Genomic DNA, 12,494 nt, shown 5'->3' on the forward strand with positions numbered 1-12,494 from the left:
TCAATCTCTTCTCTCACTTCCCCCTACCTTTCTCCACCTCTGAGCAAGGGTGGCACAAAGTCCACAGACTTGTTCTCATGGGTTCAAAAGGTTTTTCCCACTTAAAAATAAACTCACATATAACACAAATTTGGAAAAACAAACTTAAAGAAGATATCATCCTCTTTTGTAGATACAAGGAATACAGGCAAAAAGTTAAAGTAACTTGCCTAGACCGAAAGTAGAAAAGTTTAGATTTGTACCTAACTGCAAAGTTCATAGACCTTCTTTCCCTCCCTCACCTCCTCTCACTTTCTTTCTCTGAGTCTGTCATAAACACCTACATGCTATTCATTGAACAGGAGAGAATGAGGCAGAAGGAACACAGAAATGTACAAAAAAATAGTGTTTTCCCTAAGATAGAATAATTTGAAAGAGTTAAAAGCACCTGTGACAGAACAGAGACTTCACTGAGGGGGGAAGGAGCTGATGAGTTAGACCACACACAGAAAGAATATATTTTAGGCAGAAGGAACTTCACAGAGCAAAGGTGGGGAAAAGAGAAAGAAGACATAAGGCATGTATGTTCAAAAAGACAAAAATATCCAACTGGCTGAAGCTGAGAAGTTATTAGAAATTAAGAGGGCAGTTAAATACAAAGCTGAAAGGGGAGGTTTGGGTCAGACACTGGAGGACCTGCTGAAACAAACTCCCTGTTTACAGCGCCAAGATAGAATTAAAACTTAACTTTTACATATCTATTATCCTAATGAAATAAGACTTCACATGCCCTATTAACTGGAAGGAGTTTATGCTTTCCAGCTAGGAAAAAGAGTCCAGGACAGAATCTGACACAAAGATGAAAACGGTTGGATCTGAATTCAAGTAACTGGGGTTTTTCCCCCATCTCTTCATAACCACAGACTTATGTCCAAAGAGATGAGGGGAAAAAACTGAACCTACATCCACACTGCTGAAACTTTATGCAAAAACAAAAAAAAAGCGACAGTTGGACTTTCTAATGTAGCTTTATCTTTAATACCAGTTTTTAAAATCCAGGTTAGATTCTGGGAAAATGTTCAGTTAGACCACAACTGTCCTGAAGCTACTGATAGGAACTTAAAATTCCAAGCATCTGCAAAACTACCATTTCCCTCTTTGAGAGCTAAGTCCCATCCACCATGTAAAAAGCAGACCTACCAGATCTTCAAGTGTTACCTGGATAATGACATCACTCTCTACTGCAGTTCTAGCAGGCCAGGATGGGCTGGCCTATGCCCTCTACATCACCACAGTAGCAATTCCCCCACCAAAAGAAAGGTTTGTGTTGAAAGAAGTTATAGTAGCCCCATATCCTCATTCCACAAACTATCAAAAGCTATGAAGACATTAAAAAAAAAAAAAAGTGAGAGTGGGGTGGCGGAGTACGCTGAAACTAAGCAAATTCTTATGTTTGTAAAATATAAGCGGAAAAGAAACTTTGAATCTAGCCCCAAACTCTCATTTTACATGTTAGGAAACTGAGGCCCAGGGCAATTAAGTGATTTACCAGGGCAACTGCTTCTCTATAAAGGTGTTAAGTGTCGGTTACCAGTCAGAGTAGCACTTAATCGCTTGTAAGAGTTACTTAAATGTTTATGAGATTAAGAACCCAATGTGCAAAAAAACACTCTTCACCTCTTCTGTACCCCTCAGGGCTTTGCCCCAGACCTATACGGAAAATGCTGAATGAATCTCAAATGAATACCATTTCTCCCTTCAGCCACTACAGTCACAAAATTTCTCTTAAGATAAAGCTGAAATGCCTGAATTTCTCAAATTCTGACTAAACAAGTTAAGTGTATCAACAAAACCTCAAAAGTTTTGGCGAGGTAAGAATATGAAGTGGAGTATTACTGTTTTGGTTTTGCCAGTTACCCTTTCCTTTATGTTAACGTTTTCAGTCTAAGTTTTTTCAAAAATAAATTATTATATGCACACAATTAATCACTGAGATAATAATCACAAATTATTATCACTTTTGAGACACGGATTTATTAGACAATTTAGCATATCTTCATCTCTCAAAAATAACTTGAAAATATCCTGCCCAGCACAAAGTAATACCTCTTGAACAAAAACACCCAGAATAACCCTCTACCAGGCCACAATATAGTAAAACCACAAAAAAACGTAATCCTGTAAAAAATCCCACCAGCTAAAAAGCACTGAACCATCAGTCTGCCCTGGCTCACTGTTTATCGTCAAACTGTCAAAGCATTAGAAGAACCCGGGGGGGGGGGGAAGTTCCGCACCGACCTCACCGGCTATACCACCACCCACACACAACACGTTTGGGGAAATGCAAACACGCCACATGTAGGTGTTTTAACCAGGCTTAACCACGTTTAAACAAGGTAGGTATTAAGTCAGCTCTGGTATCAAAAGCTTTAAAAAAAAAAAAAAAAAAAGAGAGGGACAGCAACATAGATGCATATTTCACCTCTTTAAAAAAAAAAAAACACCAGAAATGACCAAGGCGAATTTAACAGTTTTGAACATTGAGGCCGCTGTACAGAGCGGTTTGGAAGGGTTCTGTCTTTCTGAAATGCCGGAAGAAAGTTCCCTGCCGAGTTTCAAAACTAAAGACCGCAAACGACCGCACAAATAATAAGAGTTTAATACAAACTACCCCGCCGTCAAACCGCTTCTGCTACCATCGCCCGGAGTTTGTTTTAACACAAGCACTGAAAGGGGAACAATGAAAAGCGTCTCACCGCAAACGCAGCACGAGAGCGACTGTCGGAAGTAAGGCAAGAGCCTGTTAATCTCTGTAAACGCCTTGGGGTCTCCGGCGTCGTAGCTGAGCACTAGGCGGCTCGCGGAAATGTAGAGAGCAGTAGCATTCACGGGGTTCATTGCAGACACTTCGACACTGCTGGCTCTCGGCTGAAGAGAAATTCCGGATCCAACTTTGTAAGCAGCCAGGGAACAATGGCCAATTTGCAACAATTCGGAGGAAATCGGGGGAGAACCACTGGCCCAAGTTGTCACCAAAATCCGTACAAGTTTGTAGAGCTGCAGCAGTCCTCCCACACATGGGGCCTGGGCGCCCCTCCTCCGTCCCTGAGAATTGCAGACCAAGGGGAAAAAAAAGAGAGAGAGAGAGAGAAACCAGCGTTCGAGTTTGTCCCGAGCGGCCGCGGGGCGCAGAACGCGGCGGCTTCGGCGCTCAGTCTAGCCCCGCGGCTCGGCGGGCGGCCTGCGTTCGAGCTGCATCTCGGGACGCGAAGGCACCTCCTGTGGTCGAGCTGGGCGGTCGCGGGAGCAGGCCCCGGCCCGGTCCAGGGGCGGGCACGCTTCTCACGGGCTGCAGGGCCCTTACTCCATCACAGCGCCCGGCGCGGAGGCAGCGGCGACGGCAAGGACTGCGGTGCGGTCGTCGGATTCCTCGATCTAGTGCACCGAGCCGCGGCGGCGGCGAACGTGGCTGCTGCGGCTGGCGGAGGCCGCCGCCGCTCTCTCCATATCGGACACGCCTGGCTCTCCGCCCCGGCGATTACAGCCCGGCAGTTCCCTGAGGTGGCGAAGCGGACAGGAGAGGCCCCCGCCAAAGAGGGGAGGGCCGGGGAGGAAGTGCGCGGGCCGGCGGCGGCGGGAGAGGGCGGGGAGCAGGCCCGGCCGGGCCGCGGCGGCGGCCCTCGCTCCTCAGTCGCTTACTCCGAGGTCACCAGGCGCAAGCGCCGCCCCCTCACTGCCCGGCCATCTTCTCCGCGCGGCACACACGGACGCCTCCTCCGCCAAGCACCACGGTCGCCGCCGCCCACGGCGCCCACCCGGCCGCGGCAGAGGCTGAGGCGAGCGCTCACACCGCCAGGCCCCGCCGCCGCCCAGCGCACACAGCAAGGCCCCGCCGCAGGCCCCTCCCCCCGTGCCTCGCCGCCCTCACCCCGACTCCACGCGCCACTCTAGCTCGGTAGGGCCCGGGCTGCTGCGGCCTTAATGTATCCCGCGGGCTGTGCGGCGCCTCAGACCCTGCCGGCGACGACGACCGTTACCCCAACGGGCAAAGCCACTGTCATCCCCGAGACTCCCCCGCCGCCGTCGTCGCTAGCGCTAGCACGCATGCGCAGACCACACTCTCACCCCTCCCCCCCACCCTTTGCTTTCCCTTCGCTTCCCTTTTCCCCTGCTTCTCCTCTAAGAGCCCCCTCCACGCCCTCCCAGAGCTACCGGCTCGCTCTGCGCATGCGCATTCCACTACCCAGCTCCACCGCCTTTCGCCCTTACGCGTGCGCTTTGACCGCCCACCCAGAAAACCGGATAAACACATCAGCCCGCTCACGCCAGCCCCTCCCCGCTGCCAACCCACCCTGAGCTCATTGCGCATGCCTGGCTCTCCACTTACGGCTCTCTGTACAGAGCATGCTCCCGGCGAGCCGCCTGCTCTTTCCGCCCCTCCCCCATGCGCTCTCAAATTCCCTCTTTGGCGTGTGGGTTGTGGTGAAACATTCGTTAGTTGACCCATCTTTTCCCCAGTGTGGGCTGTAGGCTTCTCGCACTACACTGCTTCCTCGGTGTCCGCCAACGCGGAGGCCCTGCTGGGTCGCGCCATGTGGCTCTCTGCGCTGGCGCAACGCGGCCTCTCCTCGCCCTGGCTGACCGCGAAGTGAGGAGGAAGCCCCGCACCGCCCCAAGCCCCGCCCTGGCGGCCTTTCTCCTGGAACCGCGCTTCCCGGCCGCCGAAAGGGCGCTGCCGCCCCTCGCCGACACTCGCCCAGCCCAGAAGGGAGGCGACGAGCGACCTGGCTGTGCGCCCAGAGGGCGTTCGAGCTTCAGGGTCTTGACTGGGGCCGCGTCCCGCGTCGACGGCAGCCTGAGGCCTCTGAGGCCCGGGCAGGCCGTCTGAAGCGGCGGTGCCCGGACCCCCCTGCCCCTCCTACCCTTGCGAGCGGGCTCTTCCTGCGGCCTCTGGTCCTTGGAGTACGACTGACGCGGGCAGCCCGGCCTTCCGGGGTCACCGGCCGGGACCGCACAGAGCTGTCCACGAGAATAGAGTACAATTTAAAAACAAAACGAACCTCTATTTTAGCTCCTTTAACAGACCTAGCCCCTCTGTGTGAACAGATCTCTTAAAGAACCCATGGTCCTGCTTTAGAACCCAAATCCTTGAAAGTATTATCTTTTTTTTTAAACAAGTTTTGGCCTTGTGTTTTTGCAAGAGACCAAAGACACTGAGATATAAATAAACAAAGCCTAAATTAACGTCTGATTCCCCTCCCGTCCAAAAGGACAAAACCTCCTTTAAAAATAGAAACAGCGTAGGAATCATTATCTCTGGATACACCAGAGCTCTTCAGCATAATTTTTTGCCCATTGTAAATGCTCTACACATGTTTGCAAAGTAAGATTTATGACGTATGTAAATCTTTAGAGGCACAAATACCTGTTAGTTTTAAAGTCTTGCCACTTAGAGTAGAAATGAAGAGTTAAGATAAGGGAACCCATGTAACCTCTGATATATAATTTCTGTTACCATTTGAGAACAGGTTTATTTTCTTTACAAGTCCTAGCATATTATCAGTATGTAAGTATTAAGCAAAAATAATCTATTTTCCTAATTTTGTAAAACGAACAAAGCTGTGCAAAATATATTTAGTCGTCTTTTATCTAGAAAATGACAATCTATAGAATTCACTCTTTTTTAAAAGCCTCATCATTTTTTTTTAAATAAGAGATCTTTTCTAAGTTCACTTTCAAATAAAACTGTTATAATATACAGTTCTATTTCTATTCCAGACTCTTAAATTCTACAACACACAGGTTGTTCTTCCCCAGAGGACCAACACGGAGAGTAAAATAATCAGCACTGTTTCCATTCAGACAGTATAAATTAGCAGTCACCCTAGGTAAGTGATTACTTGCAGGGCCTTAACCTTGCTGATTTTCTCATAAACTAATTTTTTAAAATCTCTTGAGATGTGCACATCAAATTAAGATTAATTCTATTGATGGTTCGTGTGTGAAAGAGAGAGAGGAGACAGTTCTTTTATAGCTTCTGAAATTGGTTGCAACTGGTGATAGACTATGGCACTTAGAGGCAAAGCCTCTCCACACTGAAGTATACTCCCTGTCTAGTAACTGTTTGCTCGCTTGAGGTTTGCCTAAAAAGAAAACAAAAGAACAGTTTATATTTAAAAAGTGCTTGGATCAAATAGGAGAAATCATACATAACTCAAATTCCTTAAACTATCAACCTAGGGTAATTTTTTTCATATTTTGTGTTTAATTATTATTCAGAAGTAAAAGTGTTAAAGTTGCCAGATCTAACAAAAATATGAAATGCTGGGCCTCCCTGGTGGCGCAGTGGTTGAGAGTCCGCCTGCCGATGCAGGGGATGCGGGTTCGTGCCCCGGTCTGGGAGGATCCCATATGCCGCGGAGCGGCTGGGCCCGTGAGCCATGGCCGCTGGGCCTGCACGTCTGGAGCCTGTGCTCCGCAACGGGAGAGGCCACAGCAGTGAGAGGCCCGCGTACCGCGAAAAAAAAAAAAAAAAAAAAAAAAAAAAAAAAAAAAATGAAATGCCAGTTTAAAAAATTTTTTTAACGTTTTATTTGAGAACAGTTTTGAAATTACAGAATTATTGCATAGATAGTGCAGACAGTTCTCGTGTATTCTACACCCAATTTCCCCTCTTAGTAACATCTTACCTTAGTATGGTACATTTGTCACAATTAATGAACCAATAGTAATACATTGTTATCAACTAAAATCCATATTTTATTCATATTTGTTCAGTCGTTCCCTAATGTCCTTTTCCTGATCCAGGATCCCATCCAGGATAGCACATCACATTTAGTCATGGCTCCTTAGGCTCCTCTTGGCATTCAGTTAAATTTTCATTTCAGACAAACAACAAATACTTGTTTCCTTCTTATTATCGTCTTTCCTACCCATTTTGAATCAAAGCTTTCCTTTCTGTCTTCCAAGATTTCCATGTGCTTGCCTCTATCATTGCACTTATCACACTAAGTGGCAGTTGTTGGTTTAGCCCTGTCTTCTCCCTGTTACACTATAACTGTTGAAGAGCAGTTTTCTGCTCTTCTCCCTCTTTGCCTTTTATCGTCATTGCCTAGCACAGGGTTTCACATATAACAGGTACTCGGTAATTGTTAAAATAATGACAGGGACTTCCCTGGCAGTCCAGTGGTTAAGACTCTGCGCTTCCAATGCAGGGGGCACGGGTTCGATCCCTGGTCAGGGACCTAAGATCCCACGTGCCACGGCGTGGCCAAAAGATTAAAAAAATAGTAAAAATTTAAAAAAATAAAATAATGGTGAATTACTAGAAACACGATAATGTAAGTAAACGCCCCAGTACAATGTGTGATGAATAATAGGCATGGACACATGTTGGCTTCTCCTTGGGGAAAGACATAAAATGTCTTACAAATTTAAAGACAGTTCTTACCTCAGCTAGATCAACGTCAATTCTAAGATCCTTAATAAAACAAGAAGTGTGGATTGATTTGAAACACTCAGAATAATCCATCAACAAGTATTTATTGATTGTACTCTAGCACTTTGGGGATAATAAAATAAATGCAGAAGTAGTTGTAGTTATACTTTCAAAGAACAAAGATCAGGCTGGCAGCAACTCAAAGGGATTTTCTGAGGGGTTAAGCCCTTTACAAAATTGTGAAATAGTTGTTGGCCGTCTTTTCTCTTCCTCTTTCACCCTCCTTCCTCTGCCTCCTCCTTCTTCTTTCTACACCAAAATCTACCTAGAAATAATGTTCCCTCTTCCCAGGTTGCATTCTCCCTCACTACCTAGGGTCTCCACTCCAGTGCCTTTGCCATTATAACCATCTGTTGTCTGTGTCCCTGCCAACCCAAATTTATATGTAGAAATCTTTTTTTTTTTGTCCGCACCCCTTGGCATATGGGATCTTAGTTCCCCGACCAGGGATTGAACCTGTGCCCCCTGCAGTGGAAGTACAGTCTTAACCACTGGACCTCCAGGGAAGTCCCTATATGTATATAGAAATCTTAACCTCCAATATGATAGTATTACAAGGTGGGGCTTTGGGAGATAATTAGGTCATGCGGGTGGAACCCTTAAGAATGGGATTAGTGCCCTTATAAAAAGGACCCCAGAGAGCTCTCACTCTCTCTGCCATCTGAGGATACAACAAGAAGTCAGCCATCTTCAACCCAAAAGAGGGCCCTCACCAGGTGATCATGCTGGCACCTTGACTCACACTTTCAGCATCCAGAATTGCAGAAATAAATATTTATTGTCTAAGCGGCTCAGTTTCAGTTTATGGTATTGTGTTATAGTTGCCCAGGCTCACTAAGACATCATCCCTACCAAATTTTAACAAGTGCTTAATCTACTGTCATCTGGAAAGAAATCAATCCAATTAACCTCAATCTATGGAGAGTGATAATAGCTTAATCTAACTTACAACACATCTTTGAAGACTGGCCAGAGCAAATACCTCTTTATGGGGAACAGCAAACCAGATGAACTTAAACGAGGGCCTAATCCAAACCAATCCTGTTCTTTCCGACCTCCTCCTCAAAAGGTGCCCCTCAAAAGAGCCATATCCCTTTGCCTATCAATTCCTGTTGATATTTTTTCAATGAATTCTTTTCTAAATCCATACATATATCCATTCATTTCATCCAAAACATTTATTTAGCAAGTCTAGTGCCTATTTATTTTATATCTCAAATATTAAAATTGCCTTCAGCTTTTTCATCCCTAACTCCAGCCTAGATAAAGCAGCTGCTTTGTTGGTCATCCGCCTAGCAGAGTGCCAGACACATACTAAGGTACCTACTAAATGTTACTGTTTTCATTCCTTAAGACACTTTCAACACTATTCAAATGCCTGTTAAATTTGTCCATTCATTTATGCAACCAACATTTATTGCCAGTTATATGCCAGGCATTCAGAATACAAAAATGAATAATTCAACAGTTTCCAGCCCTCAAAGAGTTCACAGTCTAGTTGCAGTGGCAGCTATGTAAATAGCTAATTTATAATTCAGAGTGGTAAGGATTTAGGGATGCACTTGATGCAAATCTAAAGTATCTTAGTAGATATTTCTGTTACACTATGGGTTAAACAAGCTTGTGTAGACTTTCCTGAAAAATAACTGCAATTATTCACAGCATTGTTTCTAAGAGAAAATGTGTTCTGCATTCCAAACAGTCAATTTAAAATTGAATTTTTGGAACACAGCCTGTTTGTCCCTGGGGGCTGTCTATGTGGCCATTATCTAAGATCCCTATTTGTCTTAGGACAATTTGTATCTCTTTACAATTCCCACCTGTTCCATATGGCCTATGGTACTACCTGAAGTTTGCTAGTCTCAGGGCCACCAACTTACTCTACAGGGTTCAGCACTACATGAGTGAGACAGTTCTCTGGTCAAGCAAGTTGAGTCAAGAAGGTAGGACTAAAGGAGTCTCAGTCCTAAATTTGACTGTTCAAAATTTTACTATTAGGGAAGGTAGTGAGAAAAGTTCATCAAGAGAGTGATGAGAGTTTGGAATCACTGCTATGTGAAATGAGAGCAGGAACTGCTTAGGGACAGAAAAAGGGATTGCAAAAATGGTTTCCAAAAGGCTATACCTCTTGGATAAAATAGGATCTGTAAAGATACCTTAGTAGACACTCCTGGACAATAAAGGCTTAAAAAATGGTCTTTGAACCACAAAAGACCCCAATGAGCCAAAGAACTCTTGAGGAAGAAGTAAAAAGCAGGAGGCATCACACTTCCTGATTTCAAGCTGTACTATAAAGCTATAGTCATCAAAACAGTATGGCACTGGCATAAAAACAGACAAATAGACGAATGAAACAGAATTGAGAGCCAAGAAATAAACCTAAGCATATATGGTCAACTAATATTTGACAAGGGAGCCAAGAATACTCAGTAGAGAAAAGACAAGTCTCTTCAACAAGTGGTGCTGAGATAACTGGATATTCACATGTGAAAGAATGAAATTGAACCCATATCTTACAACACTTAACAAAAATTAACTCAAAATGGGGCTTCCCTGGTGGCACAGTGGTTGAGAGTCTGCCTGCTAGTGCAGGGGACACGGGTTCGAGCCCTGGTCTGGGAAGATCCCACATGCCGCGGAGCAACTGGGCCCATGAGCCACAGCTACTGAGCCTGCGCGTCTGGAGCCTGTGCTCCGTAACAAGAGAGGCCGCGATAGTGAGAGGTCCGCACACCGCGATGAAGAGTGGCCCCCGGTTGCCACAACTAGAGAAAGCCCTCACACAGAAACGAAGACCCAACACAGCAAAAATAAATAAATTAATAAACTCCTACTCCCAACATCTAAAAAAGAAAAGTAAAATCCTCACTGGAAGTAAACCTTTAAAAAAAAAATTAACTCAAAATGCATTAAAGACTTAAATGTAAGACCAGAAATCATGAAGCTCCTAGAAGAAAACATAGGAATAAAGCTCCTTGACATGAGTTTTAGCAATGATTTTTTGGATATGACATTTAAGTCACATGCAACAAAATCAAAAATAAACAAGTGGGAGGACTTCCTTGGTGATCCAGTGGTTAAGAATCCACCCTCCAATGCAGGAGACACAGGTTCGATCCCTGGTCAGGGAACTAAGATCCCACATGCCACGGGACAACTAAGCCCATGGGCCACAGCTACAGAGACCATGCCCTCTGGAGCCCATGCGCTCTGGAGCCCACGTGCCACAACTAGAGAGAAGCCCGCACGCTGCAACAAAGAGCCTGCGTGCCACAATGAAAGATCCCGCCTAACACAACTAAGACCCAACTAAGCCAAAAGTAAATAAATAAATAAATATTAAAAATAATAAAAATAAATAAACAAGTGGGATTATACCAAACTAAAAAGCTCTACACAGAAGAAGAAACCATCATAAAGTGAAAAGACAACCTGTGGAATGGGAAAATGTATTTGCAAACCATATATCTGATAAGGGGTTAATATCCAAAATATAAAAAGAACTCATATAACACAATAGAAAAAAATCCAATTTAAAAATGGTCAAAGGACCTGAATAGATATTTCTCCAAAGAAGATATACAGAAAGCCAAGAGGTACATGAAAAGATGCTCGACATCACTAGTCAGAGAAATGCAAATTGAAACCACAATGAGATATCACCTCACATCTGTTAGAATGGCCATCAACAAAAAGATGAGAGATAACAAATGCTGGTGTGTACGTGGGGAAAAAATGGAAACCCTGATGCACTGTTGGTAGAATTCTAAATTTGTACAGCCACTGTGGAAAACAATATGGAGGATCCTCAAAAAATTAAAATTAGAACTACCATATGATCCAGCAATCCCACTTCTGGGAATATATCCAAAGGAAATGAAAACACTAGCTCAAAAAGATAACTGCACCCACATGTTCACTGCAGCTTTAATTACAATAGCCAAGACGTGGAAACAACCTAAGTGTCCATCCATGGATAAATGGATAAAGAAGTCGTGGCATATGTATACAATGCAATATTATTCAGCCATTAAAAAAATAAACAAGGAAATCCTACCATTTGTGACAACAAGGATAGACCCTGAAGGCATTATGCTAAGTGAAATAAGTCAGAGAGAGACAAATACTATATGATCTCATTTATATGTGGAATTTCTGAAAATAAAAACAAACGAACTCATAGAAAAAGAGGTCAGACTTGTGGTACCAGAGGCGATGGGTGATGGAAGGAAGTATTGGAGAAAGGTGGTCAAAAGGTACAAACTTTCAGTTATAAGATAAACAGGTACTGGGAATGTAATGTACAACATGATGACTATAACGCTGATATGTGATAAACAAGAAAGTTACTAAGAGAGTAAACCCCAAGATTTTTCATCACAGGGAGAAAATATTTTCCTTTTTTTCTTTTCTTTATTTTCTTCTTATTGTATCTATATGAGAAGATGAATGATAGCTGAACCTATTGTAATCATTTTGTAATATATGTATATCAAACCATCATGCTGTATGCTTTAAACTTATACAGTCATATGGGTCAATTATTTCTCTATAAAACCGGAAAAGCATGGTATTTGCAACTCAGAGACAGACTACAAGCTAAGAATGAAGATTTCTAACCTGATATATATATATGTATATATATATATTTTGCTGTACACCTGAAACTAACACAACATTGTAAAGTAACTACATTTCAACTTTAAAAAATGGTTTAAAAAAATATTTCTAACCTGAAGTTGAACAAACTAGACTTTGTGGGCCATGTTTTCCTTCTTGTTATTCCTGAGCTTTGGGAGGTAGCATGGAGTAGTGGAATTAGTGTGAACAAATCTTTATTCCAATACTTACTATGTAGATTTGGGGAAAATATTCAAGCTTTCTGAGCCTTAGTTTTCTCAACTGTAGAATGGGGATAAAAATACTTTCCTTGAAGGGTTACCATGGAGAGTCATATATTCATCAAATGTGTTTCTAACACAGGCACTATGGGTACACAGGTGAAAAAAACAGTCTC

The 12,494-nt window shown here is 43.8% G+C and overlaps 1 protein-coding gene across 1 annotated transcript in view; it reads right to left on the reverse strand.

The window, feature by feature from the left end:
* The window catches only part of MSL2 (MSL complex subunit 2), a gene marked incomplete at its 5' end in the record, with an annotated part of 38,199 nt that extends 35,322 nt beyond the window's left edge, over positions 1 to 2,877 (reverse strand). The window contains one exon of the mRNA XM_082626028.1: positions 2,736 to 2,877. Within this exon, the coding sequence (XP_082482154.1) occupies positions 2,736 to 2,877 (142 nt within the window). The remainder of the gene's footprint in view (positions 1 to 2,735) is intronic.
* Positions 2,878 to 12,494: the final 9,617 nt, after the last annotated feature.

Source organism: Mesoplodon mirus (genome assembly GCF_964341445.2).
Source record: "Mesoplodon mirus genome assembly, chromosome: 6".
NCBI classification, from domain to species: Eukaryota; Metazoa; Chordata; class Mammalia; order Artiodactyla; family Ziphiidae; genus Mesoplodon; species Mesoplodon mirus.